The 27,453-nt window shown below is 41.1% G+C and overlaps 1 protein-coding gene across 1 annotated transcript in view; it reads left to right on the top strand.

Moving 5' to 3' along the window:
* FBN2 (fibrillin 2) overlaps positions 1 to 3,079 on the top strand; it is a 262,490-nt gene extending 259,411 nt beyond the window's left edge. Inside the window, exon 65 of the mRNA XM_040444382.1 lies at positions 1,105 to 3,079. Within this exon, the coding sequence (XP_040300316.1) occupies positions 1,105 to 1,479 (375 nt within the window). The 3' untranslated portion in view covers positions 1,480 to 3,079. The remainder of the gene's footprint in view (positions 1 to 1,104) is intronic.
* Positions 3,080 to 27,453: the final 24,374 nt, after the last annotated feature.

The raw sequence follows: 27,453 nt of genomic DNA, 5'->3' as shown, positions 1-27,453 counted from the left end.
GATGGTGTTGACACTGTGAAGTGCCCAGAACAGTGCCTGACATGTTAGTAAATGTCACCAGGTATTATTACCTGGTATCCACAGATGATGATTTGCCCAAAGATCAGGGCTAGCACCACCTTTTTCAGTTAACATTACTGCAAAATTCCCCCACCAAAGAAAACAACTAACTGGCTGTGTGAGGACTTGTTTCAGTTTTCTGAACTGAAACTGTTTGTTTTTGAACTTCAGAAACTTTCCTTACCTGTAAGACTAGACTTCTCTAGACGAAATGTCTTTGGTTCTATTTTATAATAATAAACAAGCCAGTGTTACATTTACTTTAAGTTGACGGAGGTACCTAACTGATGTTTAAATATTCATCGGTGCGCCTAACCAAAAATCCAGAAATTCTGCTTATTAAAACTTGCCACAGTGGTAATGGGCACAGGATTCTGTCTGATCACTGATGGGCCCTTCTGCAGCACCAGAGCCAAGTTCTGACTTAAAGGCATCAACTCAGAGCTTTAGATTTTTCCAGTATTACTAAAATAGAATTCTAAAACTTCCCATCCTTGTGTCCAAGTGAGACTTGATTTATCTGGGCCTGGCCCCACTGGTTTTTTTGTTTTGTTTTGTTTTAACCAAAGCAGACTCAAACCCAAGCCCAAAACTCTGCAGGTCCCTTGGTCTGCACTAAAAACGCCAAACACCCAGTAAACGCACTCCACTCACAGTGTGGGGGCCTCACAAATCACACCTAGCCTTCAGAATGAAGACTGTTCTGAGGATAGTCCCTGCTGTTCGCTAATAGCTACACTCCTGATTTAGACTCCAGAAAAAAAATATATAATCATTTCTTAAATTATTATTAATCAGCATGTTATTCCATAAACTCATCAAAAAATGTTTTTAAATGTGAACGCTCTCTGTGGGCTCAGCTCAGGGCTGACAGCTCTGTGGGACTGACCTTTCCCCCAGCTGACAGGAAGTCACAGCAGCCTCCTTCACGAGCGCTTCTGGCACAGGGCCTACACAGGGTGGTTGCAGCCAACACGTCCCTTCCCAGTCCTTCTGCTTCTGCCTTCGAATCTCTTCCCACATCCCTTCCTGCTCTTCCTCCAGGTTGAACACATCAGTCTGGAGAGCGTCGACATGGACAGCCCCATGAAAATGAAGTTCAACCTCTCGGGCCTTGGCTCGAAGGAGCATATCCTAGAACTCATGCCCGCTATCGAGCCCCTCAACAACCACATCCGCTATGTCATCTCCCAAGGGAACGATGAGGGCATCTTCCGCATCCACCAAAGAAACGGGCTCAGCTACTTGCACACGGCCAAGAAGAAGCTGGTGCCTGGCACATACACACTGGAAATCACCAGCATCCCTCTCTACAAGAAGAAGGAGCTTAAGAAACTGGAAGACCACAATGAGGATGACTACCTCGTAGGGGAGCTCGGGGAGGCTCTCAGAATGAGGCTGCAGATTCAGCTCTATTAACCCCTTACAAGACCTGGTTCCAGGCTCAAATCCCTGCACAGCCAGCCTGCAGAAGCCTCTGAGAAATCAAGGACTAATTTTAAAGATGGGGGCGGGGGGCGGGAAAGACAACTTTTATTTCTTTCCTCCCTGTCTCAGACTGCAGAATGTTGACCCTCACAGGGAGGGATAATTGAGACTCTGGTATGGCCAAAGATTTGAGTACAGAGGCAACCGTGGTTACTGTATTTTTTATATAACTTCACTTTAAAATATATTAAAAAAAAAACTAAAATTAAATGTTCAAGAGATCAGCATATGGCACTAAATGCACAAAAATGTGAGCTTTTTTTTTTTTTTTTTTTTTTTTTTTTAACCTGTTAGCAGTCTGTAACACTTTGGGTATTTTGCTATAGTTGCTAATTAAAAAAAAATATAGATGTTTATTTATTTTTAATGCAGTAATATATGGAGAAATGAACAAACTATGTAAACAAAAAAGGGAAACTCACTTGTTTTTCTTTAGATTTATAAATTTGAGCTATGTCTTTTAGAGGTGCTTTTTAAAAATCCAGTAGATTCAAGAGATGTTTCCTTTGGTTTTTCTGCCAGTCGTCCAACTGGTACACATCCGATTGTTTTAAAGAAAGCCTCACAGAGCTGTATGGGCCGTGTAATCAATACTCTGAAAAGACGGAAATGCCATTAGATCCTGGATAAAGGCGATCAGAGCCACAGCAGCTCAGCGTGACGATATTTCACATCAGCAGACACACCAGGCAACAGAAGATGAGGCGCAACCACTGTAGCAAAATACCTTGACTGCTTGTGAGACCAGTAGCGTTGCAGGGCCAGACCGTACTGTATCTCCTCCTCCTAGAACCTCAAGGAAGCCCGCGTGCTCCCCACACCACCTCATTCTTACCCAGGGTGCGCCGCGCATGCGTGGCGCCGCAGGCAGCTCTGGAACTGCCGGTCCTTCGCAGAGGGACCCCTGGCGTTCTCTAGTGTTCGGTGCTGTCTTAGATTAACGGTGCATTTATTATGTTCAAGCTGTTTCAGGACTGCCATATGTGCAAACAAATCATGCAGTACAGCCAAGGAATATATGTTGTTTTGTTTTGAATCCATTTTTTTTTTTTTTTAGAATTTTCATTAATACTGTAGTTATACACCATATGCCTCGTTTTATCATAGCCTATTGTGTATGAAAGATGTTTGTACAATGAATTGATGTTTAGTTTGCTTTAGTCATTTTGAAAAGATCCTGTACCGGGACGTGCTAATTAAAAGGATGTCCCCGTGTACTTCTCAACCCAAGAACCTGTCCCTGGACCGGTGACCAAACCTCATATGTGAAATGGCCAGAAGCACATGCAGGCTCCGGGTTGTTCCTCTCACACCTGTGCTGACCAAAGATTCATAACCAGTTATATCCAGTTTGGGGTTTTGTTCTGTTTTGTTTTTTAATACCTAAAATAAATAAATAAATAAATAAAAAGAAACAGTGTAAATTTGTAATCAAGTGTTTGTGAGGAAAAACTTATGGTTTTGGTTTTGTTTTTGTAGGTCTATGTATCAAATATGACACTTGTCTTGCAATAAAGCTTATTTTGGGGTAGTTTTCTGGCTGAGAGTTTTATGGGGCTACAATCCCTACTTGTGTGTGGGTGGGGGAGGGCTCGGCCAGGGCACAACTGTAGGAAGACAAGAGAATGCTGTCCAGTCTGTGACACAAAGTAAGCAGGAGTGTTCAAGTGACAATTACAACGTAAAGTCATATTCATGTAGAAGGCCAAACTCAAGACAGTAGGTCCTTTCCTTCTGCATAGATTCTAAGACTGCTAGGAGCACCCCCCCAACACACACACACACACACACACACACCTTTCTAGAGACCTGAGAATCTGTTTATGTCATCCCCACATAGGCTCTGAGGGCCACTGCATTAAAGCACCTGTGAGGAAGTGCAAACATTCTCTGAGTCTGCCTTCTTTAAGGTTTTTCCTGAACTTAAGTTTTTAAGCAAAAGTACAGAGTGAGCATTCCCCAGGCCAAATAGCATCCTCATCTAAAAAAAAAACCCCAAAACTTCCCATCTCTTACAGTGTTACAGACTTTCCTCAGTGGGTAAGTGGCTAGCCATGCGAAGCTACTATCAAGCCACTGTGGTTTTTGATACACTGCTGAAATAAGCACAGAAATGTCTCAGAAGTCCATTCACTGCAAAGTTGGGGAATTTGTACGCCCAAGTTTCTCACGTAGGCATAAGAAAACAAGGAAATGTTATGACTGATCCTAATGCTGCTCTCTGCCAACCAGAAATGAGCTGCGTGGAGTAAGGAAAGTATTTGCCTCAGGGCATGCTTTATGTCTTAACACAGGTATGCACTTTCATCTGGCAACTGTTACTGGTAACACATGAGCACTCCTAATGTGAAATCACCCGCAACCAAGTTTGACTCTGAACGGTGACCAACAACACTCTTAAGTTTACCTTTAACCTGCCCTTAAAGGAAGTTTGAGAATCCACACCATCAGGGGCTCTACACAGAAGGGATTAAAGACCATGCAGGGCTTTCCACAGAAGAATGTACTGGAAAGAAACGGCTACCTCAAGATGCTCCTAGGAAGAACGTTCTCAGACACCTCTGGTTGCCTTATCACAATTCTCTTAACTGTGAGCCCTGACACAGCCGTGATTAATTTGTGTATCTCTGGTAACTAACTGCTAATGATCTATTCTGTATCATTTTGTCATTCCCACTAACTGTCCCCTCAGAAATTACTTGGGGTAAGGCACAGGAAAGTTTGTACAAGAGTAAAATAAGCCCAGATATGTATACCAAGTCCAGTGCATACAGGTATTAGTTATATAATAAGCAATAATTTGGTCTTCAGCCGAGAATTCTCTTTGCATTAGCATTTAGACTTGGACTTTTAAAAAATTTAGTTGTTTCTGATTTTTTATTTTGCTGCTTACTTGTAGTAAATGCAAGTTGGTCACGTTTGCACAAGAACAATGAAAATAATCCAGGGATTTTACTCTAAATTCAAACACCTCCCATTTTACACAATCTAGGAATATCAAGTGGGATCATTCATTATGGTCTGTCCCTTCTAAATAACCTAAGGTTTTATTTTGCATTCATTGCTTTCTTGGTTCACAAAACTAATGCTTGGGGTGGAGGGTGGCAAATACAACTAAAATGACAGAGGATCAATCTGTGTGAGTCCTACAAACCTTTATGTTCTTATCCCTGATGCTTCAAGGAAAACGGTTAATTCCTCTGTTAAAATGAACCAGGAGGAATTGTTGACATTTTGCCACATTTGATTTAGTTACAGAATGGCAATTTCATAGGGTTCAACTGATTAACAAAAATATTCTTGCTCCTCAAGGATGAACTGGAAATTTGAAAATTTTCCCTTCTCCCTGAAAGACCATCTATTCCACTCACTCCTTTCCATGCCTCTTGTGGCTCATTTGTACTCCTAATCTACAATAGTCCACAAGAGAATATACATAATTTATTCAAATAACCACTTCTGTTCATGCTCCAAAGACTTTGGACAGAGTGTAAATCACACATCTTTGAGACCTTGAGGGGATTACTGGAAGCTGTCTAAAGACAGAGACAAATCCACTGGGAAAGACCAAAACATAGCACCATGTTTAAAAAAATAAATAAAGGGAAAGCTTTAGGCTTCTGGAGAGAAAGGGGAAAGACGGAGACTCATTAACACCCCACAGGAAGTGAGTGGGACAGCCCTGTTTGTGATCTCAGACAGCATGCCTTTGATATCTAGCTTCTGGTTGTTGTTTTTTGTTTTTGTTTTTGTTTTTTTTTTTAACCATGATTGCTCTCTCAAAGCCACGGTTTTCTTGCTTAATAAGGAGTACGTGTTCAACCCAAATTCTCTTTGAAAATCCCTTCAGCAATGCACAACAGTGGAGTCCTGAAATACAATGTACAGCTCATTAAATTCAGCATGTCAACCACTGAGGCAGTATCACCTTGCAAGCAAAAGAAAGAAACCTTCCATCAGGCCAAACTGAGTTTGGCACATGGGTGGGACAGGTTCACTGTCTCCCTTGGATCTGAAGCCCTCTCCAAGATCCTATCCACCCACTTTCGGATGCACTGGTTGGTAGAAATCCCCCGGGGTGTCCTGATGTCATGTGCAAAGCACTTTCATTTGGTTATGACTGTCCAATTAGTTGTAAATAAAAGGGGAGAGGACATGATGCTGAGGTCGCTCAGCACACCAGTGTGATTTCTTCCTCCTCCTCCCACTCCTTCTCCTCCTCTGGATCCCAAGCTACCTAACGTCCCTGAGCCTTGGCTTCTTTCCTAGGGTGATGTTTCCCTACTGCGTGGCTGAGAGGATTGAGTGAGACAGTAGAGGCTGTGTGGTCAGCATGAAGGCCCTAGCCCACAGCGCGTACTTACTGTCAACAACTCCTCCTCCTCCTCCTCCTCCTCCTCCTCCTCCTCCTCCTCCTCTTCCTCATCCCCCTGCCATTACCAAAACCACTACCAGGAGAATGTGCCTGCATGTTCATGCAAAGTTCCTTCCTAAGCATGGCCATGAAACTATGGCCTCCCCACTAGCTTGTAGGACCACATCCCAGGTAAACAGCATCCCGGCCATGTCTCCTAAATGGACTGCACCTCTAGGGAATCTTTAGGAGTCCTCACGTGGTCTTGAGCATCTACAATCTCTACCCCGCTCTTTGCTTCCTGGAGTCACGGGCTATGGCCCTGGAGGTTTGGGCCACAAGCACAGGAGAGTCCTCCTGTCTACAGACCCATAGGAAACCAGACATGAAAGAGAACAGACATAAGATAGTCCCTTTTAGGATGATTTAGTGCCATGGAATGTCAAAGCTACAAGGCCTTTAGAAACCTACTCCTATTACAAGTGAGGAAACTGAGGCCCAGACCCGTAACCCGGCTAATTGCATTGCTAGTTTCCATGGAGGTGAGACCAGAGCCCTGACTGCCCATTTGCAGTCTGGTGCTATTCATATTTCCACTACGTGGTAAGCCTGTTTGGATCTCTTTTAAACCCTGAGGATATAGTCCAGTTCCCATGGTTTTGGCTCACGTTGAATCCACAAATGTTTTCCAAGCACTATTCCAGCACTGCTTTTTGTTTTGTCTACCCCACCCTCCGGGTAACTGCTCCCAACCTCCTATAGACCAGAGATCTGCGTACATGCTAGAAAGCCAAGATATTGGCCGCCAGCAGCAGACCCCACCTAAACCATATACTTCTTTAAAAGCCCTCTATTGCCCAGCCTTTCAAAGGGTTAAGCCATGTTAACCATGTTATTTAAACCAGACCTTCAAAACTTTAAAAACAAATAGACATTTGTTTTACTAAGTGTGCCTAAGGAAAGCACACTAGTTGCTTGTGTGACTTAATTGTCATTTTTTCCCCCTTTTCCTGAGAGCCTAAAAAAGATATTACTAGATTAAGTTGGCTTACTTTTGAAATAGCCAAGAACCAACAGCTCTCATTAGTCACCCCTGTTAGGGCTGCAGATTAAATGTCAGGATGTAGTGTAGACATTTTCCAAAGGAAAACAGGAAAATGCTTTACATGATTTTTAGAGCAAGCCATAGGGAAAGTGAACATTAATAGCCTTCCCCAGACAACTGCTGCTACATGTGTGAGTTCCATTAATGAAAGAGCAGTATATACTGTGAATGACCAATTCCTGACAAAGTGTCAAAAAAGCAAACCCTTGGCCTGCTTAAGCCTCCTTGGTTTCCACTCCTGGTGTTCACTCCCTGCCTCCCACTCCACAGGACCTGGGAACCCCTGTACTAAGGAGACCTGTTCCTCAAAGGAAAGGCCCATGGCCAGGTACCAGCACCTGGGATGAGCCTATAACTTAATCATTCTGGTAAGTCACAAAGCCAAGGCCAGAAAATATTCAATAAGTAAATGAAGGGAAGCAGACGATTCTAAGACTCTCCAGGGTCTACCACCTTGGGTAGTAGTGAACCAGCATGGACCATGATGAACTGCCATAGGGAGCTGGACCTTGTCCAAGGAGTGGGTGGCTTTACAGTAATGATTTTACTAGTAATCTGAACAGATTTCTGGAGATCATTCTGTAAGTATCCTTCCCATATGTTTGAAGGACCTTCTTGATTTATGCTGCTTTTCTGCACCTTTCTAGGAAGCTTCATGGATCCCATCCAGGATAAGAGCAAAACAGAAGCCTCTTTGGGAAGCCTGAATGCAGTCTGAACTTTTCACACGAGGGTATCCTGATCCAAACATGTACTGAAGGTGCCACTTCTGGAGTGTTGGGAGTCAGAGAAAAAGCCCAATACCTTCTCTTCTCACAGAGAGTTTACAGAGTTCTTATTTTTGAAACAAATTAACTACATGAATATTTGTTGGTTACCTATTACCTAATCCTAAAGGGATTTTGCCCTCAAAAATTTAAAGTCAATTCAGAGAAACAAGATAACCAAGTAAGATTATAAAATGGTACGCGGTTAAGGACTACCAGAGTAAATAGCTCAGACAAATGGCCTAGACTCTGACTTGGCCACAGGAGTGGTCACTGAAATGTAGAGTTACCAGAGACAGTCTCCTGGCGATGGTGAGAATTAAGCTGGACCTTGGAAAATGAGGCAGATTTGGACACAAGGTGTAGTAGGAAGGATCACCTGGAAGAAAGAACAGCATGAACAAATGCTCAAAGTGAAAAGGTTGATGGTATATTGGAACACAGGAAAAGACAGGCAGTGGGACTTGAATGATGACACAATGAAGAACAAAAGACAAGATTACTGGGCACGGTGGGGCTCGGGTGTGAGGTACCTTAAGGTCATGCTGACCCATTTAGCCTACCCTGTAGACAATAGCTAATGAGGGGTCATCTGGTGTATGGATGAGAGCTGATGAAGAAAAGAGGGCCTAAGACCAACTCCTGGGAAACTCAAATACCCAGAAATAGAATCAGAGTTGTTGTCAGAGCATCTAAAGCAAAGACAAAGTGGAGACAGTGGAGCATCTCAAGGATGCTGAGATAGGAAAGTATTTGAGAAAAGTATCATGAGAATTATTTGCTAACAAAATCAAACCTTCTCCTTTCCCACCCTTATCTACTCCTCACAGCCTCCAATTTTTCTCTCTTTCTTGACGTCACTTTGTTGCCAGCAGAACAAGACAAACCATGCACATGATCCCTGTCCACAGGGAGACCTGAGAGGTGAATTGGCAGAAGGGGGAAGGGTAGCCTTTTGGGCTAAAAGAAGTGGGTTTGTATCTGGCTGCCACTCATTCACTGGGTGGCATTATGCAAGTTATATTAAGCCTTCTAAGTGTCTATTTATGGCCCATCCGCATCATCCTTTACCAGGTGTTTCTATGACAACATACCAATTTTGCTTTGGGTAACTACCTAGCCAGCATCACAGTCATACTGGGACTTCCGGAATCTCCACCTGCCACCACTGGGGTCTCTCTCCTTGGAATGTGACCTTGAGCAGAGTAATGCAAGAACACCTAAGAGTTCTCAGGTTCAACCTAACAGCACCCCAATGAAACTATGGATCAGCCCCTGCAATCAAGATCCTGGGAGCTAATCCATTCTGTCTTCTAAGCCTGGTTCTTCAGTGTTTCCCAAATTTTTTTATCTATCCTTACAGTCAGTTACTTTTTATTGTCATAATAGTTAGCGCTTGCATCTTAAGATTAAAAACTCAAACACCTGGGATGCCGGGGTGGCTCAGTCAGTTGAACATCCAATTCAGCTCAGGTTATGATCTCATGGTTCATGGGTTCGAGCCACACGTTGGGGTCTGCGCTGACAGCTTGGAGCCTGGAGTCTGCTTCAGATTCTGTGTCTCCCTTTCTCTCTCTGCCCCTCCCACATTTGTGCACTCCCCCCTCCGCCTCTCTCAAAAATAAATAAATGAACATTAAAAAAAAAAAAAAGAACTTGGAATTCATAGGACTGTTATGAGGATTCCATGTATGGAAGTCTCCAAGCACAGGGCCTAGAATATAGAGCCTAAGACAGACCAACTCTAGTGATGTCAAGAAGGAAGCCTGGGTTTTCCTCAGTGCAATCTCCTGTGCTCCCATCGCCATGAGTAATTAAGCCAGGGTGGGGGCCACTGTTCACAAGAGCTTTGACCCTTCTTTACAGTCTTTCCCGTATCCTCCCCCCTACCCTCCCCAATTCTAATTGGGACAGGACAGAGGTGGGCAGGGCTGTGCCAGCCTCAATCCTGGAGAGGTAAACCACAGCCAGACCAGACCCCTTTGTTTCTGAAGTATGTGCTGGAGGAAGGTGGGGTCTCCTCTGGCCAAGAGCTAGTTTTCTGCAATTCACAAAGGGCCAAGGAAAACAGCAATAAGAGGAACCATTCATGATCCCCAAGGATTAAGCCCAAGAGCCCCAAGAAGGGTGGAAATAGCCCAGCGAAGAAGAGAGATAAATCAAATGCTGTGGCTGTGTGTCAGCCACTTTAATTACATTTCTTTCCATGCTGTCATCCTTCGTTTTTCCAGCAATATTCTGTTCAACGGTGCCATGGGCTGACTGAGTGCATGCATGTGAAGCTTTGTGTAGAATAAATAATTACACAAGAAGTTTTTCAAAGAATAAATGAATGTGGCCTCACAAAGCCAGTTCACATCTTAAAGAACCAGCTTCTCCAGATGCCAGCCACTTAGGTCAGCTAACCACTTCTCCAGCAACCTGGCAGTTTAATTCTTCACCCCTATCTCCTTGGCCCTGCTACATACGAATGGTTTTCAGAACAGAGGGGCAAAAAATGCTTTCTGGTGTCTGTTTTAAATTTGTTTTTAATCTGCTTTGTGTGTCTTACTTTGCCCTTGTATCTGTTTTACAGCAAAAACAAAATAGAGGAAAGAGAAAAACCATGTCTCAAAAGTTTATGTATCTATAAGTTCCCTTTTGCTGTTGATAATAAAAGCATTCTGTTTTACAACGTAGATCTTTTCCATGAACTACACACATTCACTTCCCTCACTTTCTGGAAGTTTCTTTCAAGGGCTGGTCATGTGATAGACACTGACATGTGCACATCCCCCCGGGTCCTCCTGAGAGCCATCTCTACTGCAAGAAATCTAGCTGCCTGATCGTTCTTCAAAACAGGACTGAAATCACGAAATCATGCTGGAATGAGAGAGAGCCATCTGAGGCATTGTGTCTCCGAGCCCCTGGTCCAAACTCCATCCCAAGCTGCCACCTGACAAGCCCACAAAGCATGCCTCATAACGTAACATACACTCCTGACTATGAGGCCACCCCATGTAAGGTAAGCTCCCACTTTCCCAATGGAAAGAGATTGAGTGTGGGGCCAAATTCAATCTATAAATTTTAGGAATTATACAAAATAATAATTTTTACTTTCTATTTATCAATTACGCACCCATTTAAAAACCGCATCCTATCTAAAATGATATATTGATAAGGGGTGCCTGGGTGGTTCAGTCGATGAAGGGTGTGACTTCGGCTCCGGTCATCTCACAATTTTTGAGTTTGAGCCCCACATCAGACTCTGTACTGACAGCTCAGAGCCTGGAGCCTGCTTTGGATTCTGTGCCTCCCTCTCCCTCTGCCCCTCTCCTGCTCATGCTCTGTCTCTCTTTCTCTCAAATATATAAACATTAAAATTTTGTTTAAATGATCTATTGATTTAATATATTTTATTTCCCTTGACTCACATTTTATAAGTCAATTTTATTTAAATACCTTGCATGCATCTTTGACCTATGTGTTTTATACACTTTTTTAAATCATTTAACACAGATTTCCAAAGCACGGTATCTCCAGTGTCACCTAAACTGTTTTGGAATACATTATGTTACTGAAGCTGTACTACAATTTTTTTTACCCCAAGCTACATACAGCTACTTGTTTGCATGGTATTAGTTGATTATTTTTATTCATCTTATAGATGTATCCTTAAGGTATTCATAAAGAGATTACCATATTGCTTTTTAAAAAGATCATTAGAAAGTGTCTTTAGGAGCACCTGGGTGGTTCAGTTGGTTAAGCGTCTGACTCTTGGTTTTGGTTTCTGTCATGACCTCACAGTGGGTTCGAGCTCCTCATCAGGATTCTCTCTCTCCCTCTCTCTGGCCATTCCCCACTTCTCTCTCCCTCTCTCTCTCTCTCTCTCTCTCTCTCTCTCTCAAAATAACTAAACTTTAAAAACAAAACAAAACAAAGTGTCTTTAAAAGACGATCTGAAACTTGTGACGATGGTATCATACTGCAAAAATACTTAATCTGGGTTAAATTTATTTTCCTTAAAAAAATAACACCTATAGATCTACCAGGTGACCTTTATAAAACCAAAGTTACTATTGATTCAAGTCATGTTAGGATAATATAACTTCTCCAAACCTGTACCTCATTCATAATGAACTTATTGGGTGTTCACTCCATACAATAAGGAAATTTTATAAAATTAACACATTAAGGAACACCGTGCAATATATCCTAGGCCAAGTATATACCTATCATAAACCTAATGTTGATATGCATTAATAGGTAAACCAAAACACGTTAATTAAATGTAATGTTTCATCTACATTAAGTCAAGAAATAAACAGTAATTTCATTATTGGAGCTTATGAATATTATTGTATGTTTCATGGGAATTCTTTGGCTTATTTTTTTAAATAAATAAAAAATTTGAGAAGGAGCCAAGATGGCAGAACAGCATGGAAGCTTTTTGTGTGTCTCGCGTCCATGAAATACAGCCAGACCAACACTAAACCATCCTACACACCTAGAAAACTGACTGGAGGATTAACAACAATCTGCACAACCTGAACCACAGAATTCAGCAGGTACACGGTGCGGAGAGCTGAACTTGGGGAGCGAGAAGCCGCAGAGGGCAGGGAGGTGTTTTTTTTGCGTGCGGACAGAGGATGGAGATGGTGGGGAGAATACGGGAAAAGCACCCCTACCAAAAAGCAGCTGGAGAGAAAGTAGAAAATTGGAAACGGCCGCAGGGACTAAACTAAAAAGGGAGAAAGAAGAGGGTTTAAATTCCATTAAGACTGTAAACAAGGGGAGCACAGAGTCCACAACTCCGTAGCTCCGTACCTGGTAGGAACGGCGAATCCCCAGGAGCAGAGTGGGGTCTGGAAGGTTCTCAGGCCACACGCGGAGAAGCGGTTCCTGGGCCCAGCAGACCCCAAAGAATGGCCACATTCGCTGGTACTGGATAAGGTCGTTAAGGGTGAAGCCTGGTGCCAGATGGGTGTTGTGATTTTCCATAATCCCTGAAACGCTGTTGCTATACCATCTCGCGACCTTTTTCTGGGGCGGACTGGCACCCAGCCACAGTTTCGGGGCACCGGCAGCAGCATGGTCCTGCGAACGTTCCTGGGTGGGGCCGGCGTTCGGCCATTGCTTGGTGAGACCTTCCACAGCGGGGCAGAACGGGTCAAAGCCGCAGTCCCTCAGAAGTAAGGGGCCAGGTAAAACAGCTGCATCTGAGACAAAACTCCGGAGGGAGGTACTACCTGGGGCTCGGCCACGGACAGTGTAAAAACAGGGAGTGGACGAAAGCTAAAGACAAAGGACGGGTACACGATTGCTGATCCAGAACAGAGTCCCGAAACTAGAGACGGGCTAGCTGCCTGACGCCATTTTCCCCACTCCCGCGCATGTGCTCACGCACCTACAAGCGTCACAAAAATCCACCCCAGTAGGCTAGCAGCGCCATCTACTGGAGAACAGAGCCATTACACTGGGCCAACCTGGCTCTTCAAGAACAGAAATCTCATAGCCTGCTTAGTCTAATGGACTATAATGTGTTTCATAGTCTGACTTCTAGGGGAAAACAAAGTAATCTTAGTCGTATTTCCGTCTGTTAGCAGGTCCATCTATTCAATTTTCTTTCTTTTTTCTTTTTTTCCTCTTTTTCATTTTCTTTTTCATGAATACAGAAAGAGAAAAAAAATCATTTTTATTTAAAATATTTTTCTTAAAATTTTATACTACATTTTTTACTTTTGTGTAAATTTTTCCAAGTTCTATTTTACTTCCATCATTTTATTTTAGTCTACTTCAGTGTATTCACTTTTTCAAATTTTCAAACGATTTTTTTTCTTTTTTGTTTTTCTTTTTCTTGAAGACAGAAAGATAAAAAATTTACTTTTATTGTTAATTTTTAGTAAAAATATTTTTCTTTAATTTCTTTCTACTATATTCTTTACTTTTGTGTAAATTTTTTCAAATTCTATTTTACTTCCATCATTTCATTTTAGTCTACTTCAGTGTATTCATTTGTCCAAATTTTCAAATGATTTCCTTTTTTTCTTCTTTTTTCTTTTTTTCCCCCTTTTTTCTCTAATATATCAAACCACTTTCAACGACCAGACCAAAACACACCTAGGATCTATCATCATTTATTCGATTTGTGTGTGTGTGTGTGTGTATTTGTAATTTTAATATTTTTAAATTTTAATATATTTTTTAATTTTAATATTTTTTAATTTTATTATTTAATTTTAATTTTTTCTACCTCATGAATTCCTTTTCTCCCTTCAAAATGACAAAATGAAGGAATTCACCCCAAAAGAAAGAGCAGGAAGAAATGACAGGGACTTAACCAATACAGATACAAGCAAGATGTCTGAGCCAGAATTTAGAATCATGATAATAAGAATACTAGCTCGAGTTGAAAATAGATTAGAATCCCTTTTTGCGGAGATAAAAGAAGTAAAAACTAGTCAGGATGAAATTTAAAATGTAACTGAGCTGCAATCATGAATGGATGCTGTGGTGGCAATGATGGATGAGGCAGAACAGAGAATCAGCAATATAGAGGACAAACTTAAGGAGAATAATGAAGCAGAAAAAAAGAGGGAGATTAAGGCAAAAAAGCACCATTTAAGAATTAGAGAAATCAGGGGCGCCTGGGTGGCGCAGTCGGTTAAGCGTCCGACTTCAGCCGGGTCACGATCTCACGGTCCGTGAGTTTGAGCCCCGCGTCGGGCTCTGGGCTGATGGCTCAGAGCCTGGAGCCCGTTTCCGATTCTGTGTCTCCCTCTCTCTCTGCCCCTCCCCCGTTCATGCTCTGTCTCTCTCTGTCCCAAAAATAAATAAACGTTGAAAAAAAATTAAAAAAAAAAAAAAAAGAATTAGAGAAATCAGTGACTCATTAAAAAGGAATAACATCAAATCATAGGAGTCCCAGAAGAGGAAGAGAGAGAAATAAGGGTAGAAAGGTTATGTGAGCAAATCATAGTGGAAAACTTTCCTAATCTGGGGAAAGACACAGACATCAAAATCCAGGAAGCACAGAGGACTCCCATTAGAGTCAATAAAAACTGACCATCAGCAATGCATATCATAGTCAAATTCACAAAACACTCAGGCAAGGAGAGAATCATGAAAGCAGCAAGGGAAAAAAAGTCCTTAACCTACAAGGGAAAACAGGTCAGGCTTGAAGCAGACCTATCCACAGAAACTTGGCAGGCCAGAAAGGGGTGGCAGGATATATTCAATGTGCTGAATCAGAAAAATATGCAACCAAGAGTTCTTTATCCAGCAAGGCTGTCATTCAAAAGAGAAGGAGAGATAAAAAGTTTCCAAGACAAACTAAAATTAAAGGAGTTTGTGACCACTAAACCAGCCCTGCAAGAAATTTTAAGGGGGACTCTCTGAGGGGAGAAAAGATGAAAATATAAATACATACATACATACATACATACATACATACATATGAGAAGCAACAAAGATGAGAAAGGAACAGAGACCACCAGAAACTCCAACTCTACAAGCAACATAATGGCAATAAATTCATATCTTTCAGTACTCACTCTAAACATCAATGGACTCAAGGCTGCAATAAAAAGACACAGGGTAACAGAATGAATAAGAAAACAAGGTCCATCTATATGCTGTTTATAAGAGACCCACTTTAGACCTAAAGACACCTTCAGATTGAAAGTAAGGGGATGGAGAACCATCTATCATGCTAATGGACAACAAAAGAAAGCAGAGTAGCTATACTTCTATCAGACAATCTAGACTTTAAAATAAAGACTGTATCAAGAGATGCAGAAGGACATTATATCATAACCAAGGGGTCTATCCATCAAGAAGACCTAACAATTGTAAACATTTATGCGCCACATGTGGAAGCACCCAAATGTATAAATCAATTAATCACAAACATAAAGAAACTCATCAATAGTAATACCATAATAATAGAAGACTTCAACACCCCATTCACAGCAATGGACAGATCATCTAATCAAAAAAATCAACAAGGAAACAATGGCTTTGAATGACACACTGGACCAGATGGACTTAACAGATATATTCAGAACATTCCATCCTAAAGCAGCAGAATATACATTCTTCTCCAGTGCACATGGAACATTTTCCAGAATAGACCACATACTGGGACACAAATCAGCCCACAGCAAGTACAAAAAGATCGAGATCATACCGTGCATATTTTCAGACCACAACGCTATGAAACTCGAAATCAACCACAAGAAAAAATTTGGAAAGGTAACAAATACTTGGAGACTAAAGAACATCCTACTAAAGAATGAATGGGCCAACCAAGAAGTTAAAGAGGAAATTTAAAAGTACATGGAAGCCAATGATAATGGTAACACCACAACCCAAAACCTCTGGGACACAGCACAAGTGGTCATAAGAGAAAAGTATAGAGCAATCCAGGCCTTCCTAAAGAAGGAAAAAAGGTATCAGATACACAACCTAACCTTATGCCTTGAAGACCTGGAATAAGAAGAGCAACTAAAACCCCAAGCCAGCAGAAGACAGGAAATAATAAAGATTAGAGCAGAAAATAATGCTATCAAAACCAAAAAAACAGTAGAACAGATCAATGAAACCAGAAGCTGGTTCTCTGAAAGAATTAACAAAATTGATAAACCACTAGACAGTTTGATCAGAAAGAAAAAGGAAAGGACCCAAATAAATAAAATCAAGAATGAAAGAGGAGAGATCACAACCAACACAGCAGAAATAAGAACAATAATAAGAGAATATTATGAGCAATTATATGCCAATAAAATGGGCAATCTGTAAGAAACAGACAAATTCCTAGAAACATATACACTACCAAAACTGAAATGGGAAGAAATAGAAAATTTGACCAGACCATAACCAGTAAGGAAATCGAATTAGTAATCAAATCAAAAATCTCCCCAAAAAACAAGAGTCCAGGGCCAGATGGCTTTCCAGGGGAATTCTACCAAACATTTAAGGAAGAGTTAACACCTATTCTCTTGAAGGTGTTCCAAAAAATAGAAATGGAAGGAAAACTTCCAGACTCATTCTATGAAGCCAGGATTACCTTGATTCCAAAACGAGACAGAGACCTGACTAAAAAGGAGAACAATAGACCAATTTCTCTGATGAACATGGATGCAAAAATCCTCAACAAGATATTAGCCAACCAGATGCAACAATACATTAAAAAAAGTATTCACCACACAAAGTGGGATTTATACCTGGGATGCAGGGCTGGTTCAATATCTGCAAAACAATTAACGTGATTCATCACATCAATGAAAGAAAGGACAAGAACCATATGATCCTCTCAATAGATGCAGAGAAAGCATTTGACAAAATACAGCACCCTTTCTTGATAAAAACCCTCAAGAAAGAAGGGATAGAAGGATCATACCTCGAGATCATAAAGGCCATATATGAACGACCCAACGCTAATATCATCCTCAATGGGGAAAAACTAAGAGCTTTCCCCCTAAGGTCAGGAACAAGACAGGCATGTCCACTCTCGCCCCTGTTATTCAACATAGTATTGGAAGTCTCAGATTCTGCAATCAGACAATACAAAGAAATAAAAGGCATCCAAATCAGCCAGGAGGAGGTCAAACTTTCACTCTGCAGATTACATGATACTCTATATGGAAAACCCTAAAGATTCCACCAAAAAGCTGCTAGAACTGATTCATGAATTCAGCAAAGTGGCAAGATATAAAATCAATGCACAGAAATCAGTTGCATTCGTATACACCAACAGTGAAGAAACAGAAAGAGAAATCAAGGTATTGATCCCATTTACAGTTGCACCAAAAGCCATAAAATACCTAGGAATAAATCTAACCAAAGAGGTGAAAAATACATACACTGAGAACTATAGAAAGCTTATGAAAAAACTGAAGAAGACACAAAAAAGTGGAAAAAGATTCCATGCCCCTGGATAGGAAGAACAAATATTGTTAAAATGTCAATACTACCCAAAGCAATCTACATATTCAATGCAATCCCTATCAAAATAACAGCAGCAAGAAAGCAGGCAAAAATTGTTTGACCTTGGCGGCAGCAACTTCTTACTCAACATGTCTCCAGAGGCAAGGGAAACAACAGCAAACATGAACTATTGGCACTTCATCAAAATAAAAAGCTTGTGCACAGAGAAGGAAAACAATCAGCAAAACTAAAACGTGCCTGACAGAATGGGAGAAGATATTTGCAAATGACATATCAGATAAATGGTTAGTATCCAAAATCTATAAAGAACTTATCAAACTCAACACCCAGAAAACAAATAATCCAGTGAAGAAATGGGCAAAAGACATGAACAGCCACTTCTCCAAAGAAGACATCCAGATGGCCAACCAGCACATGAAAACATGCTCAACATCACTCATCATCAGGGAAATACAAATCAAAACCACTATGAAATACCACTTTACACCTGTTTAGAACACCTAACATTAACAACTCAGGCACCAAGAGATGTTGGCGAGGATGCAGAGAAAGAGGATCTCTTTTGCATTGTTGGTAGGAATGCAAGCTGGTACAGCCAATCTGGAAAACAGTATGGAGGTTCCTCAAAAAACTAAAAATAGAACTACCCTACGACCCAGCAATTGCACTACTAGGCATTTATCCATGGGATACAGGTATGCTGTTTCAAGGGACACATGCACCCCCATGTTTATAGCAGCACTATCCACAATAGCCAAAGTATGGAAAGAGTCCAAATGTCCATCGATGGATGAATGGATGACTCAGCAATCAAAAAGAATGAAATCTTGCCATTTGCAACTACGTGAATGGAACTGGAGGGTATTATGCTAAGTGAAATTAGAGAAAGACAAAAATCATATGACTTCACTCATATGAGGACTTTAAGAGAAAACAGATGAACATAAGGGAAGGGAAACAAAAATAATATAAAAACAGGGAGGGGGACAAAACATAAGAGATTCATAAATTTGGAGAACAAACAGAGGGTTACTGGAGGGGTTGTGGGAGGGGGGATGGGCTAAATGGGTAAGGGCCACTAAGGAATCTGCCCCTGAAATCATTGTTGCACTATATGCTAACTAATTTGTTTGTAAATTAAAAAATAAAAATAAAATTTAAAGGCAGACTTCCAAACAAAAAGAAAAAAATAAACAAAAAATAATTTCAGAATCATTTATTTTTTAAAATGATATTTATATTTAATCTCTGAACTTAAAAATGTTTTAATTCACTATAGATTTAGAAAATATAAGTTATAATAAACAAACTAACAGCCCTCCCAAAATGTCTACACCCAGAACTGTGAATATGTTACCACCTCTTCTGACAGTGAGAAGCCTGCTTAGGATTCTCTCTCTCCCTCTCTTTGTTCCCCTCCCTGCTTCTACTCTCTCTCTCTCTCAAAATAAATAAATATAAATAAACAAACAAACCAACAAATAAATCAATTATATCCTCAAAGACTCTATTTCCAAGTAGTACATTCCACATACGTCACAGGTACCAGGGGTCAGGACTTCAACATATCTTTTTGGGGGGACACAATTCAACTCACAATAGGGCCAGGAGTCAAGGAATGTGAGTGGAATCTGGAATCTGGAAAAAACAAAGAAACATAGTCTCCCTCGAACCTCCAGAAAAGAGCACAGACCTGCCAACAGCTTAATTTAATCCAGTGATACTGTGTCAGTCCTCTGACCTAGTGAACTGTCAGATAATAATAAATCTGTATTGTTTAAGCCACTAACTCTGTAATACTCTGTTACAACAGCAACAGAAAAGCAATATACCTAAGCCCTCAGAATTTTTATAAGAAATCTTTACAAGAAAAATAGAATACTTCTAGCAAAAAGTCCTGGAATAACTGGATAGCCATCTTAAAAATATTAACTTTGCCCCTCACCTCACATAAAACACAAAAATTAACTCCAACTTGATCATATATCTAAGTGCAAAAGCCGAAAAAACAAAGCAAAACCATAGAAGAAAAAAAATCAATAAATCAGACTTGGCCAAAATTTATAACTTAGCACATTAAAAGACACTATTAGGAAAATAAATATGCATGCCACAGCCTAGGACAAAGAATTCACAAAGCATACATTTTACAGGGATTGATGCCTAAGATATATGAAGAAATGCTACAAGTTGGTAATAAAAAGATAACTCAGTATTTTTAAATGAGCAAAATATTTGAGCATTTTACAAATGAAAATATACCAACAACCAATAAGTACATGTAAATGTTTTCAACATAATTAGTTATAGGTGAAATGAAAATTAAAATCATAATATAATACAATTATATACCTACATGAATGGCTAAAATTCAAAAAATACTGACAGTGTGAAATGTTAGCAAAGATACAGGACAAGGAGACTAATATAAATTGTGGGACAGAATGTAAATGTTACAGTCACTTTGGCAAAAGACTGACAATGTCTTAGGAAACTAAACATACACCCACAGTGTGATCCCTCACTTCACCTCCTAGGTACTTACCCAAGAAAAATGAAAACATATGTCTACAAAGAGACTTGTATAAGAATTTTGATTCCAACTTTATTCATAACAGCTCAAATGTGAAAAAATCCTGAATGCCCTTCAGTAAGAGAACAGATGAACTGCCATATTCATACAATGGAATATTATGCAGCAATAAAAATCAACAACCTATGGATAAACACAATGACAAGGTTGAATCTCAAAATATAGTGGTGAGTAAAAGAGGCTTACATAAAAGAACACTCACAGAATGATTCCATTTATAGAAAATCTAGAATAAGCAACACTAATCTATAGTGGGGAAAGACATAATGAATAATGGTTATCTGGGACCCATTAATGGGTCAAGGTGGCCAGTGTGAGGTAGACAGACTGTAGAGGGGACAAAGATGGAAGTAGGAAACTCAGTTGGGAGCCTACTGTAGTAATTCAAGCGAGAAGTAACAGGTTTTAGCCAAGGCACTGGCAATACAAGGGTATTCGATAAAAACCCTGCCTTTTTTTTTTCTTCATAAGGCAGATTTAAAAAAAAATAAAAATACACTTTGGGGCATATTGGTGGCTTGGTTGGTTAAGTGTCTGACTCTTGGTTTTGGCTCAGTTCATGATGTCATCATTTGCTGACAGTGCAGAGATTGCTTGGGATTCTCTCTCTCTCTCTCTCTCTCTCTCTCTCTCTCTCTCTCTGCCCCTCCCCCTCTCGCACACATGCCCTCTCTCAAAATAAATAAATCAAACTTTAAAAATAAACAAATAAATAAAAATACGTTTTCCAAAGAATAGAAACCAATGGCCAAGAGATACATGAAAAGATATTCAACATCACTAACCACCAGGGAAATCCAAATCAAAACCATGATGAAATACCCACATACCTGTCAGAATAGCTAGCGACCAAAAGAAAAGAAACTACAAATGTTGGCAAGGATGTGGAGAAAAAGGAACCCTCATGCACTATTGGTGAGAATGTAAAATGGTGCCACTACTGTGGAAAATAATATGGAGGATCTGCAAAAAATTAAAAGTAAAAATACCACATGATCCGTGAATTCCATGTGAAAAACATACACACTCCTGTGTTTATTGTAGCATTATTTACAATAGCCAACATATGGAAGCAACCAAAGTGTCCATCGATAGACAAATGGTAAAGAAGATGGAGTGTGCATGTGCATATATATATATGTGTGTCAAATAAACTTCAAAACAAGGGATACAGGAGTACTGATGCATAGGGGCACTTGTACCCCAATGTGTATAGCAGCACTCTCAACAATAGCCAAATTATGGAAAGAGCCTAAATGTCCATCAACTGACGAATGGATAAAGAAGTTGTGGTTTATATACACAATGGAGTACTACATGGCAATGAGAAAGAATGAAATATGGCCTTTTGTAGCAACGTGGTTGGAATTGGAGAGTGTTACGCTAAGTGAAATAAGTCATACAGAGAAAGACAGATACCGTATGTTTTCACTCTTATGTGGGTCCTGAGAAACTTAACATAAGTCTATGGGGGAGGGGAAGAAAAAAAAAGAGGTTAGAGATGGGGAGAGCCAAAGCATAAGAGATTCTTAAAAACTGAAAACAAACTGAGGGTAGATGGGGGGTGGGAGGGCAGGGAGGGTGGGTGATGGGTAGTGAGGAGGGCACCTTTTGGGATGAGCACTGGGTGTTGTATGGAAACCAACTTGAAAATAAATTGCAAAAAATAAAAATAAAAAATAGACTTAAAAAAAATGGCCACCAATTCTTACAGTTCCTACCATCAAGAGAAGCTTATACACGCGTGCGTGCACACACACACACACACACACACACACACACGCACACACACACACACACAGAATACTACTCAGACACAAAAAGGAAGGAGATAATAAAAATGAGGTCTTGCCATTTGTGACAACTTGGATGGACCCAGAGGGTATTAGGCTAAGTGAAATAAGTCAGACAGAGGAACACAAATACCATATGATTTCACTTACATGTCAAATCTAAAAACCAACCAACTAACTGAACAAACAAGCAGAAACAAACCCATAAATACAGAGAACTGGTGGGTGCCAGAGAGGAGGGGGCAGGTGGGCAAAATGGGTGAAGGCGAGTGGGAAACACAGGCTTCCAGTTATGGAATGAGTATGTCATGGGGATAAAAGGCACATCACAGGAAGAGAGTCAAGGATATTGTAATAGCGCTCTGTGGTGACGGACGGTAGCTACTCGTAGGGAGCAAAGCATAACGTATAAGGTTGTTGAATCACTAGGTCGTACACTTGAAACTAATGTAAGACTGTGTCAACTGTACTGATATTAAAAAATAAATAATGGAAATATTAAAAATACATCTCTTAGAGTTATTTAGAGAAAGACCTTTTTTCAGTGATCCCCGTGCCCAGAGAAGCCAACTGAGAAACCAGGCAGCTTGTCTTCAAAAACACAGGGGCCCCTGGGTGGCGCAGTCGGTTAAGCGTCCAACTTCAGCCAGGTCACGATCTCGCGGTCCGTGAGTTCGAGCCCCGCGTCAGGCTCTGGGCTGATGGCTCAGAGCCTGGAGCCTGTTTCCGATGCTGTGTCTCCCTCTCTCTCTGCCCCTCCCCAGTCATGCTCTGTCTCTCTCTGTCCCAAAAATAAATAAACGTTGAAAAAAAAAATTTAAAAACACAATAGCTCTCCTGCAGTCTGGCTCAGTAGTTAGACATCAGGAGACAGAGCAAGAAACCCTCAAAGAAACCTGATCATGTCAGATCATCTTCCAGTTAGTAAGGACATCAGTTTTCATTTTTACAATCGGGTCTGTTTCACTTTCCAGCTACTTGGGAGAAGAAGCAAGCCACAAAGATCGTGTTTCTTCCAAAATCCTCCAGCTCTGGGGTTTTCATTTCTTTCCAGTGCAAGGGTATGAAAGTCCATCCATCAAGTCACAGAGATGAGACTAGAATAGAGTGCTCCCATAGTGTACATTGAGGCAATTCCTGTTTGCTGCTCTGACATGCTGGGATATCCTCTTTTCATCACAGGAAGACGGAGGAAGCCATTGGAGAGACTGTTAGCCAGACCCAGATATGAGATAATATGAAGGTGTGAAGTACTACAGAAATTCACATAAAGCTAGGGGCAAACTTTGAGACAAAGCACTCCAGATAGAGAAAAAAAAAATCGTAAATTGTAGTAAGGTATAAGAAATAACAGTATTAAAGATAGTTTCATAAGGTATATAAAAGATAACATAAAGGAGTAGTAGAGGGGGGAAAAGTGAAATAAACTGCAAACAAGCATAGGACCTATAACAGAGCCAGAAGTGAGGTTACTACAAAACTTGTACAATCAATTCCTGTATACTTACTCCAAGCCACACATTTGGCATGTAGCATATGGCCACGCTTTGTGCTGACAGCATGGAACCGGCTTGGGATTCTCTCTCCTTCTCTCTTTCTGCCCCTCCCCAGCTCGCACGCTCTTGCTCTCAAAATAAATAAACTTTAAAAAAAAAATGGCCACAAATTCTTTGTAGTTGCCCCCATCAGGAGAAGCTTAATAAGCTGTTTTGTGCTTGCTCTATCCAGAGAATTCAGTGCATGTCATACTGTCCAACTTGTGGGCCAGCTCTCAAGACATCTTGTACCACTTGCAACCAGCCTCCCTGTGAGGAAACCCAGACTAGTCCGCTGGAGACACTTGGCCCAACCAATAGCCAGTGTCAGCTCAGCCCCAGATGACTGGAGCCACATAGGGAAACCAGGCAAGAAAACCCACTCAGCTGAGCCCAGCACAAATTGCTGACCCACTAAACTATGAGTCACTAAAATGCTTAAGACACTAACTTTTGGGGTGATTTGTTACATAGCAACAACAAAAAGTACAGCATTAAGCTTTTCAGTAGTCACCACAGAAAGGTCAACCTAGTCATTTATAAAACTCCGTATTCATGTGATAAAGCAAAATAATTGCTGGAGAGAACCCAATTGGATGTGATTTCTTGTGCTCCTCGGGCTACACCCAGCCGTCCAGATGAGTGAATCTGTTTATAAATTCTGGCGTTCATTCCATTTTTCATGAGACTTTGCAGTGTCCACCTCTCCAATGTGAAACAACCACCTACGGTTTATTTCTACTGCATATCAGGTGGAAATGAGACCTTGGGGCGAGATGGGGCCCTGGATGGTCATCCAGTCACAAATTCAAGGAGTCGTCCTGGGGCACCTGGGTGGCTCAGTTGGTTGAGTGTCTGATCTCGGGTCAGGTCACCATGCCGTGTCCGGCTCTGGGCTGACAGCTCAGAAGGCCTGCTGTGGATTCCGTGTCTGTCTGTCTGTCTCTCTCTCTCTTTCTCAAAAAATAAATAAACATGAAGAAAAAAAAAAAGAAGTCATCCTGACCCCTCTCTGCTCATATTCTATAGCACATCCTGTGGGCACTGACTTCATTATACGTGAGCGAGTCTTGGACATGTGCTGTGTCCTGAGTCTCAAATGTCATGACCATGACAGCACAGGCCTTGTCTGGTTTATGCTCTACTGACACGACCTGGAACAGTGCCTAGCACATAGTAAGCAATGAAATAGTTCTTAAATAAATACATTAATGAAGAGTGAAGAAAAAAAATGCAGCACGACTAGACACAAAGACCTTTTCTCTCCAGTTTACTCTCTTCCATATGTACTACTGAGTATGTACTTTCTTGATTTCTTCATTCATTCGCTGTACGAATATTCTGCAATGTGCTGACATTATTTAAGTTCTGAGCGTCTCGCGAGAAAAAATACCCAGGTTTCCAATGTTGTGTACTACATATGCTAGGGACGCTGAAAACAGGAAGAGTAAAAAGAAAATGCCAGGCAGTGACAGGGATTACGAAGGCAGTATATTCAGGGAAGACTCTCAGGGAGAATAACTAGGCAGGGCTGAGGTGCTGAGAGCTGAATGACAAAGAGTCAACCATGTGAAAATCTGAGGAAAGAGAGAGAAGAACAAGGGCAGATGATGCAAAGGAGGCTTGACCTTGGCAAGTGCCTGGGAACAAGAAAGGGGAATGCAGAGAAAAGAGAGGGAAAACAGGGGCTGGAGAGATAGAAAAGGGAAGCACCTTGGAGGCCTTCGTGAAGAGACTGGATTTTATTAGCATTAAATCTTATTTTGAGGGAAATGGGAAGCCACTTCTGGGCTAGAAGGGAGACATGAAGTGATGTGATCCCCCCCCCCCCCCATAAGCTAGCTTCTCTGGAAACTGTCCCTGGAGAGGCAAGGTCAGAAGTTGAACCAGAGAGGAAGTCAACACAGTAATCTCAGGGAGGGGCGTGGCCACAAGGGAGGTGGTGGAAAGGAGATGCTTCTGGATATACCTGAGGTGGAGCCCACAGAATTTGTTGATGAGAATGCTTTGTGATAGTAAGTGAAAAATAAGGGAGTAAAAGGGGACACAGAAAAGGAACTTCCCTGAATGGTGACTGAGCCTGCTAAAGGCTGCCACTGTTGTCCTGTGCCAGGACTAGAAAAGACTTCCCCCATCGGGACAGCCTTCGCTGTCATTTAACCAGTAGCTCTGTGAAAACACCAGGCAATTTCAGTGTGTCCCTTTTTAGGTGTCCTCATGGGAGCTCCACAAAGGGTCAAAGTCCTGTTGGAATGAATTTCTGTAAACCACTGTACATTTCTTCCAAGCTAGAGACTTGTATTGTCACTTCCACCAGTTTGATATCAGTCCTGTTAGAACAGGTCTTCTCATTAGGAAGTAATTGCCCTGAAGAAAAGCTTGACCTAGCATCAAAATTATCTGATAAATGGAGAGAAAAAATATTTCCCCCTAAATGCCATCTCCAGTGAATATTCTTTTTTTTTTTAAGTTTATTTACTTTGAGAGAGAAAGTGTGTGTGTGTGTGTGTGTGTGTGTGTGTGTGTGTGTGTGTGTGACAGAGAGAGAGAGAGCAGGGGAGAGGCAGAGAGAGAGAGGAGAGTGAGAATCCCAAGGGGGCTCCATGCTGCCAACATGGAGTCCAACAGGGGATTCGAACTCACAAAGAGTGAGATCATGACCTGAGCCCAAATCAAGAGTTGGATGTTCAATTGACCGAGCCACTCAGGCACCCCACCAATGAAGATTCTTAATATTTATAAGTCATGTAGACTTTATTAAGCAAAGAAAATGTAAACCCAACACAAGATACTCCCAAGGGCCATTCTGCTTTCAGAATCAGCTCCTGTTCTACACATCCATTTTACATGCAGAACACGAACCAAGCTCTTGGGAACAAAGCACCACCACTCACCCAGTTCCCCATACCCTCCCTGTGCAGGGAGAAAAAAAAAGTGACATTCAAGATATCTGGATGAGTAAAACATCACTACCATGTGGTAAATACACTAACAAAGGAAAAGGAAAAAGAAAAACAGATCTGGCAAAGAGCAAAATAAGACAAGTTATAGAAAACAGTACTGATGACTTCGAGAAGAAAGAAAGCACAGGCACTGGAAAATCAATTAATAAGTCGGTAATTCATAAATATCCTGATAGCCTTCCATGTCTCTTCTCCAAACCTGGTGCTAAAATCAACAGCAAAATGAACTCCTCCTCAAACAAAGAGGCATTGCTTCCAGAAGAGGTGGTGACAAATTCACTCCAGTTCTGAAAGTCATGAATCAGATCTACCACGAGGCTGGTTCAAAAAACAAAGATATTCCAAAATGCTCCCCGGAGGAAATGCCGTTAGAACAGCCATAACCCTAAAACTCCACGTGCAAATGCAACATGAGTCACAGACGTGCTTGAAGCACAGACCCAGCACTACGTAAGCCAGCAGAACTTGCACCTGAACAGCCCGGTTACCAAACCAAACAATCCCCCGTTAAAAGCACATTGACGAAAACAGTGGTAAAAATGTATGGAAAACCATCGCAAGAGCCTTAACTCAGAAAGACGAGGGTCTAAAAATAACACCGCACCTATCCAAACGAAGGATGAGACACAGATAAGAGAATAAGAGAAACAGATGACAATATTTTCCCTTGCGGTGGTAGGTGTTTTTGCTTTTTCTTTAGTTTTGAGTTTTTGTGTTCTGAAAATATGTTTACATGGGGGCTTGAAGACTTTCTCTGTGTATTCTACCCGTGCATAAGAGAGTCTACAGAATCACTTGTCAAATTCTGAGAGAAACACTTGGCCTGTGTGTTGTAGAAGATTAGCAATGTGACTACATTCGGAGCTCA

This window comes from Herpailurus yagouaroundi, unplaced genomic scaffold, assembly GCF_014898765.1.
Source record: "Herpailurus yagouaroundi ecotype Mexico unplaced genomic scaffold, PumYag 192, whole genome shotgun sequence".
Taxonomy (NCBI): domain Eukaryota; kingdom Metazoa; phylum Chordata; class Mammalia; order Carnivora; family Felidae; genus Herpailurus; species Herpailurus yagouaroundi.
This window is presented reverse-complemented; position numbering and strand designations above follow the sequence as displayed.